Source organism: Desmodus rotundus, chromosome 4 (genome assembly GCF_022682495.2).
Source record: "Desmodus rotundus isolate HL8 chromosome 4, HLdesRot8A.1, whole genome shotgun sequence".
NCBI classification, from domain to species: domain Eukaryota; kingdom Metazoa; phylum Chordata; class Mammalia; order Chiroptera; family Phyllostomidae; genus Desmodus; species Desmodus rotundus.
In genome coordinates, this window is record NC_071390.1 from 19,570,904 (window position 1) to 19,579,614 (window position 8,711).

The 8,711-nt window shown below is 43.8% G+C and overlaps 1 protein-coding gene across 6 annotated transcripts in view; it reads left to right on the plus strand.

The window, feature by feature from the left end:
- Positions 1-8,443, plus strand: part of STN1 (STN1 subunit of CST complex) — a 41,852-nt gene extending 33,409 nt beyond the window's left edge. For all 6 annotated transcript variants that reach the window (XM_045191470.3, XM_024555660.3, XM_024555658.3 and 3 more), the window contains one exon: positions 4,951-8,443. In XM_045191470.3, coding sequence (XP_045047405.2) covers positions 4,951-5,108 — 158 coding nt within the window. In that variant the 3' untranslated portion in view covers positions 5,109-8,443. The remainder of the gene's footprint in view (positions 1-4,950) is intronic.
- Positions 8,444-8,711: the final 268 nt, after the last annotated feature.

Consider the following 8,711-nt stretch of genomic DNA (forward strand, 5'->3'; position numbering starts at 1 on the left):
TGGACTGGAATGCACATGCATGAATAATGATGACTTCACTGTACTAGTCAGTGGGGGCGGTAGATGCCATTGAGTGAGCGTGTGTACTGTGTTGCTGTCACATTCAAAATAACTGAGCAAGGAGAGCAATGAATCTGCATCAAATTTTCTTTAAGCTTGAACATTCCTCTGTGGAAAGTAGTCAGATGATTCAGAAGGTTGCAGCTATGGGCAACTCGTGACTGGCAGCTTCATCACGACAACACACCCATTCATGCATCACGTCTCATGCAGAGTTTTTTGGTGAAACGTCAAATTACTCAGGTGACTCAGCCCCTCTACAGCCCAGATTTGGCGCCCTGTGACTTCTGGCTTTCCCCAAAACTAAAATCACCTTTGAGAGGGAAGAGTTTCAGGAAACCATGACAGGACACCAGATGGAAACTGGGAGAGCTGTGTGAGGTCTCAAGGTGCCTACTTTGAAGAGGACTGAGGCATCACTGTCCTATGTACAGTGTTTCTTGTATCTTGTACCTTCATCAATAAATGTCTCTATTTTTCATATTACTTGGGGGGATACCTTCTGGACAGACCTTGTATATAAAAATTTGGAGCTGAAAAGTACAATAACTAAACTGAAGAATTTCGTGCAGTGATTCAAAGGCAGATTTTGACAGGCAGAAGAAAGATCAGCAAACTTGCAGTTGAAGAAGAGTGAACAGAGCCTCAGGGATGAATGGGATACCATGGAGTGGACCAACATATGCATTGTGTGAGTCCCAGAAGGTGAAGAGAGAAAGGGGCAAAGAGAATATTTGAAGAAATAATGGCTGAAAACTTCCCTAATTTGATGAAAGGCATAACTATAAATATCCAAAAACTTCAATGAACTCCAAGTAAGATGAACTCAAAGAGACCACACCAAGAAATATTGTAATCAAACTTTTAAAAGACAAAGAGAGAATCTTGAAAGCAGCAGGAGAGAAGCAACTTGTTACATACAAGGGATCATTAGTAAGATTAGCAGCAAGTTTCTCATGAGAAACTTTGGAGGCCTGAGACAGTAGTAGGCTGATATATATAGTCAGTGCTAGAGAAAAACTGAACCAAGATTCTATATCCAGGAAAACTGTCCTTCAAAAGTGAAGGAGAAGTCAAGACATTCCACAAGAAATAAAAGCTGAGGGAGTTTGTTACCACTAGACCTGCTCTGCAGGACACACTCAACAGAGCCCGGCAGGGTGAAATGAAAAGTCGCTAGACAGTCACTCGAGCCCATGTGAAGAAAAAAAGATGTCAATAAAGGAAATACCTGGACAATTATAAAAGCTAATAGTATCGTACCAATGGTTTGTAACTTCACTTTTTGTTTTCTACCTAACTTTAGAGACTAATACACTTTTTAACAATCAAAAAACAAATACTAGTCTAAACATTTATATTATTTTAACTTTGGTTTGTAACTCCACGTTTTTTCCCATGTAATTTAAGAGATTAATACATTTAAAAGAATTGCTAGTTTATGTTCTTAGGCTCACAATATGTAAAGATGTAATTTTGTGACATCAACTGAAAGGGGTAGGGACAGAGCTACAAAGGAGCAGAGTTTTTGTATGTTATTGAAGTTAAGCTGGAATAAATTCAAATTAGGCTCGTATAATTTTAGTATGTTTAGTGTAATCCCTATGATTACCACAAAGAAAGTAGCTAGAAAATATATATAAAAGGATCTGAGAAAGGAGTTTAAATGTTTCACTAGAAAAAAAAATCAACTAAACATAAAAGACAGTAATGCAGGAAATGAGAGACAAAAAGGTATATAAGATATACAGAAAACAGCAAAACGACAGAAGTAAGTCTCTCCTTATCAGTAATTACTTCAAATATAAACAGTTAAACTTGCCAATCAAAAGACAGAAATTGGTGGAAGGGTTTAAGAAAAAAACAACCATGACCCAACTGTATGCTATGTACAAGAGACTCATTTTAGATCCAAACACACAAACAGACTGAAAGTGAAGAATGGGGGGGGGGAGTATCCATTGCAAAATAGTGACCAAAATAGAGCAAGGATGGCTATATTGACATTAGGTAAAATATACTGATATTAGACAAAATAGACTTAGGATTTTTAAGTCATAAAAGATCACAAGTACATTGTACATCAGTGAAAGAGTCAATATACCAAGAAGATAGAATTATAAACATTTATGTGCCTAATGACAGAGCATCAAGATATACGAAGCAAAAACTGACAAAGTTGAATGGAGAAATACAGTTCTACAATAGTTCAGCACCCCACTCTCTATACTGGATAGAACAATCAGAAAAGATAAGGGAGGAAATCGAGAAATGTTCACAGTAAATCAACTACATCTAGCAGACGTATAGAAAATACTACCTGACAACAGAATACATGTTCTTCTCAAGTGTACATGGGACATTTTCAGGATAGACCGCATGTTAGGCCACTAGTTAGGTCTCAATGGATTTGAAAAGATAGATACCATACAAAGTATCTTCTCTGACCACAATGGGATGAAGTTAGAAGTCAGTAACAGAAGTATAGCTGGAAAATTCACACAAATCAGTGGAAACTAAATAACACTCTTAAACAACCAATAGATCAAAGAAGAAATCACAGGGAATTAGAAAATAGAGATGATTGAAAACAAAAACACAACGTACCGAAACGTGGAACACAGCGAAAGTGGTGCTAAGGGGAACTTTACAGCTAAAACCATTAGGAAACAAGAAGGGTCTCAACACCCTAACTTTGCAATTTAAGGACCTAGACAAAGAACAAACTAAACCCAGAGCAATCGGAAGGAAGGAAACAATGATTGGAGCAAAGCTACGTGAAGTAGAGAATAGAAAAACAACAGAGAAAATCTTTGACACCAAAAGTTGGTTCTCTGAAAAGGTCGACAAATTTGCCAAACCTTTAGGTAGATGGTCTAAGAAATAGAGAAGACTCAAATCACTAAAATCAGAAATAAAAATGAGAACATTAGTACTGATTCTATGGACATAAAAAGAATTATGAGAGAATACTGTGAACAAATGTACGCCAGATGAAGAAACATAGAACCCTCCAAAACTAAATTACGAAAGAATAGAAAATCTGAATAGATCTGTAACTTGGAAGGAGATTGAATTGGTAATTTAAAATCTCCCAGCAAAGGAAGGCCCTGGACCTGATGGCTTCACTGGCGATTTCTACCAAACATTTAAAGAGAACTAAGACCAGTCCCTCTCTCTGTAACCGAAAGGTCACTTTACCAGACACCTCCTAGCAGACTGGCCTTTCAGTGTAAGGCCTTTGGGAAGACTCGGTGCATCCTTACGGCAGGGACTAGGTTTCGAGCATCTTCCTAGGTTATGGCTATGGCAATAGAATCATAGTCATTCCCCATGTGAGAAGCACCTGCCACGGGTCTCCTTACATCCATATGACCGCTGGTGAAGTAGGTGATTTTGTTCCCATTTTATAGATGAGGCAACTAACTGAGATGTGAACCACTTTGCCCCAGTCAAAGAGCCTGGACTTGAATAGTCAGCTGTCCATCTGTACTCTTTATCTGCTCCCCCCTCCTTTTTAAAAATAATATACACATAGTAGGTGTTCAGGAAATCTTTTATCAAATGAATGTTGAAGAAAACAGACTGGAAATGTGGAGACAAGTGGAGGTGGCAAGTTTTCCAACAGTAACCCCAACTGGGGCAATTAATGAGTTGACAGAGCCACTAGAGGTCAGAATTGAGCAAGTCTTTGTTAGCCCAGGCCGCCACCTGTGATTGTCTCGGAGCCTTTGAGCTACAAAGGACCTCACAGGTGCCTCCCCAGCCTCCCTCTCCATAGATGAGAATGCTGAAGCTTCAAGGTTCTATGACTTGCCCGAAGCCACAGGGTCCACCATGCTTTGCCCAACACCGTGATACCTCCTTGTGCACCTTCCTGGAGCTTAAAACGTTTTGTCATCTGAAAACATCCAGTGACTGTGGAACGTGAGAGGCCGAGCCTGGCCCTGCCGTAGGGCTGAAAGGTGAAAACCAGGGAGAGTTTGTTTTTAGTAATGCGGTTTGGCTTTGACTCGGAGTTACAAATGCATTTTATAGCCTGACCCAATAAATTACAGAATCACAATGCAATAGATAGGTATAAGTCATACATATTTAGAAATAGTTTCACAAAATAAGACCCATCCTGCTGATGATGTAGTGCATCCTGTAATTTTCCCCTTTAGTCTCTTTGGTAAGAAAGAGAATGCTAATCACAACCCCCTCAGCTGACTTTGCGACCCTCTAATGGTCGCAGCCCGAGGTGCATGCCACTGCTCTAGATCACTGATTGATTTCGACCAGGAGAGAGGTTACTCCTCCTGAGCTTTGACTGCTGCACACCTGACAGTCTTGTTTTGGGCAGAGAGAGGGTAAGAGGCTCCTAGAACACAACTGTCAGAGACAGACCTTGGCAGCCTGTGCCGAGAGGAGTGAAGCAGAGCAGCGGGAGCCCCTTCTTCACCAGGGCAGTCCCATCAGTAGAGGCTTAGGAGAGGGAGGCTGCCATAAACTGGCTCTGCTCTCAGTCTCAATTGGGGTCCCACCTGGGGAGCTAGGGGTTCAGCACAGAATACATGCTTATACATGTAATGGCATAGGAGCAAAAGGTTATCAAGTGCTAAAAATCTACTAGGTTATGGATATAAAGTTATTGATTGGGAATCCTTGAAAGGTGAGTCCCTGATCAGTGGGCCCAGAGACAGGCCCGAGATCAGGGTGTTTTGTTTTGTTTCCCTGATAAGTAGACCAGGGCATCTCCGACTTTAATGTGCATGAGAATCATCTGGAGATCTTACTAAGATGCAGGTTCTGATTCAGGAGATCCCGAGAGGACTTTGACTTAGAGGGAGAGGAGAAAGAGGGTCTGACGGGTGTGTCCAAGCTTAGCCAACTGCTTTTTTCCTGCAGACATGGAGAAGGGCTGTCACTTCCGGCACATCTTGGCCTGCGCTCGCCTGCGCGTGAGCCCGGGCCTGAGTGAGCCCGTGCTGCAGCAGGTGCTGGAGTTCCTGGAGGACCAGAGTGACATCGTCAGCACAATGGAGCAATACTACATAGCATTCTGAGGACGGGCCACAGGCAGCCCGGGCGGAGCCAGGCCAGCGAGAAGGACCAAGTGGGGTTCATTTCCAGGCCCTGATTGTAAACATGCAGAGGCTCATAGGTCGGAAGGCAGTTATTTTACAATCAACTGTGAGATATGGTCACTTGAGGAATGGAATTCGGCGTACATTCTGTAGGCTGCCTTCTACCTGCTGTATTCCTGGGGTGAAGCGACTTTTATCTCAGCCATGACATACAAGAAAACCCTCTCGTTTGACCTCCTCACTGGACTGAGCGTCCTTGGTGAAGCAGGGGGGCGGAGACAGTGTTGGTGGCTGAATCGCGATGTGGGTGGGTGGGACTCATGGTGAAGGCACAGCACGTGGTGAAGCCATGGGCTGTGGGGCCTGAAGAGCATGCAGCCAGATCACACAGGCCTGAAACTTTTTAAAAGGTTAGACTATCAGAACTATTGTGTGTCTGCTTAATGGTTAAGAACCCTGCGTAGGAAGCTAGCTGTCTGAATGGGTGCTGCGGAACTATGCTTTCCAAGGGCCAGGCACTGCGGTGGGTCGTGAGTCCTGTGTCCAGTGCTTTTACAGACCCACCCAGAGATGGCCATAGACGGGTCCCAGGCATGGCTCTGGGTCCATGTTTTTTTCTGAGTCACAAGGTATCTCCACACAAAGACTCTGTACATGCCTGGACAGGCGACAGAGTCACGCCTCTGCTCTGAATGACAAGGTCAAGGGAAAAAATCTGAGGCATGTAGAGGGCTTGTTCTAACAGCAAGATGACAAACCCAGCCTGCAAAAATCAAGTGTGGAGAGAGATTTGGAGGTAATTACAGTCCGCTGCATTTGCTCTTGACGTAATAAGCTCTTAGCGGCTCTGCCGCAGAGCCTGCAGGCCTGGGTAGTTGTGCTGTGTGTGGAAATGAAGGGGTTTTGCATTCGGAAGTCAGCCGCAGCTCCTCATGTCGGCGGGGGGCTAGTGCTGGCAGATGGCTTGGGTGAGGCCATTAAAAGGGCACACTTCCCTTGCACACAGCAACCCCACTTCTAGAGTTGATCCCAAAGGGATGGCCACACAGGTGTGAAAGGACGAATGCACAAAATGCCCACTGCTATATAATTTAGAGTTCTATGTTGGGGGAAATACAGGAAAAAATAATTAGAGTACGTGTATACAGTGAAATAGTATGCAACCATTAAAATAATGGGAGCGGACAGATATTATTGCTACAGAGCACCGTTCCCAGTAGAGTTAGTGCAAAGAAAATCAAGTTACAGATCTGTTCATATATTAATACTACTGATCTAAAACTGCCTTGTATACATGTGTCCAATACCTCTGTATAGTGTTTCTGTATGTACCTCTTTATAAATGTCACACATGTATACATTTATATATTTTTTTCCTGGGTTGAAAGGTATCTCAGTACATTTCCCTGCACTGGGGACATCCATGACTGAATACAGTGCTTCTTAACGCCCTGGAGTTCCTGGAGGCTTTTGGCCAATTATCTGGCAGTGGTAGACGTTGTTTCCAGGCGTTGTTATCGTTGAATGTGCAGGACGTCCTGACCCCACCCAGACAAAGACCCGCTATGAGCCCGGACAGGTGATGGAGTCACACCTGTGTTCCGTATGACCGGTCCGAGCTCCTAGAAGAGCTTTCAAGACACCACACTCTGGGTGCTCTCTCTCAGCCTCCTTTGCTTGGTCCTCCGTCTCCCTGAGGGCTCCCCGTTCAGTCCCGGACCACGTTTCTATCTAGCTTGCGCTCCTGGAGATCTCAACCAGTCTTGTGGCTCCAGCCATCTACACGCTGAGGAATTCTGCAGTTTGCATCCAGTGGGGACCTCTTCTGAACTCCAAACCCCTGCTTTCAACTTCCTGCTGACACCCCCACTTGCCCTTCAAATGATCTATCTCTGAGGCACGTGTTCCACACCATTTCCCAGGGTTTCTCTGTGGGATTTAGCTCCATCCACCACACTGCCAGCTAATGATAGCCATCCTTAATTGGCTGCTTTCCCCTCCCTTACTTCCCCACTCCCCATTCCTGTTTGATAACGCCTCCCAATCCTTGTCTCAGGGTCAGCTTCTGGATGAACATAAATGAACACCGTGCTCATAAATGTATTTGAGAAATGCTCACCAAAGTGATACACTTGTGGCCTCAGAAAGGTGAGGTGTCAGATGCTTTTTAACTACATGTCTATTCTTTGATGTTTACAATTAGCAAGAGTCACAAAAATAATAAAGCTGTTTCTCCCCACCCCACACTCACATTACCTGAATCATGAGTGAACTACAAATAAGAAGGACCTTATATCCCATAGCAACATAATAACTGATAAGATGAGGGAAGTTCTTGGAAAATTCTCTGGCGCTAACCAGGTCACTTCTCAGGTACCGAAGAGCCCCCAAAGGGCTCCTCTGAAGAGGAGGGAACCTGAGCAAGCGTTCCGTTCTCGGGGCGCACATGTTTCGGGAGGTGCGAGCACTGACCGAGTTTGTGTGAGCAAGAAGACAAATGATGCTACCGTCTGGGCAAGGGTTTGTTTGAAGACCCATGATTGCCCCCATCTGGGAAGCTACCAGTTTAGAGGGAAGCTTCTCATCCCTCTAAAACACTTCTTTCTAATTATCTTCCCTTCTGATGGTGTGCCAGGACACTGGCCGAGAGAAAGCCAAGTGGGGAGAAGTCTATTCAGTGATGAAGAACCCAAGACTCGGTGCCAAGGATTAAAACCAAGCAATCTGGTAATTTTCCGTTGGAGAAAACAACCACACTTTCTTATTAGTGTGGTTTCTTCTCTACAAGTGGCCTCTACAGCAACTATCCCCACAGAAGCATCTCGTTTCCATATTAAATTTATGCGAAGCATATGAGCGAACTCACAGGCCACGGATGCGGCTTGCTGGAGCAGCCCGCAGCGGGCGCTGGGAGGAGAGCAGGACCCTTTGAGAGGAGGCGGTGCCTATGGAGGAAGAACCTGGCACCAGTTTTCATTTGCGTGATGGTCTACTGGCGGAGGCTCTACTGTGAGCCCAAACTCCTGCATAGGAGTTTTTATGTAATCCAGAATTTATTTTTTCAAAGGTAGCCTGTTTTGTTTTGTGTTTTTCCTTGAGCTTTTATTAGATTAACCCACACAGGGTCAGTCACAGCCCAGCCCAAGCTTCTATGTGCACAAGAATACTGAGTCAAATTCCACATCCCTGAGGAGATTCGAGTCCCTCCCCGTAAGTCAAATTAAAATGATAGGTTGTCATTTTGGAACACGCAGAGAGGAATTTGGAAGACCACATCATAGACCTAGATATTTTTAGATGGAGACAGTAAAGTGGTGTCTCATTACTTCAGACTGATTTGGTGGAAAGTTTCTGTAAATTAGCCCAAAATCTGGGTTTGAAATAGTGCCATTTTATCACTTTGGGTGTTCCATGTTACGTCTGAGTTACCACAGGGTTAAACACGTTGTCGTTCTTAGGGAACCTGCCGTAATGAATAAGGAATATCTTAATTGTGTATCATTGTTACTCAGTGTCATTTAATTATTATGTATCACTTAATATCAGTAGGTGATTAATAAGTACTTGAACATTAAGAAACTT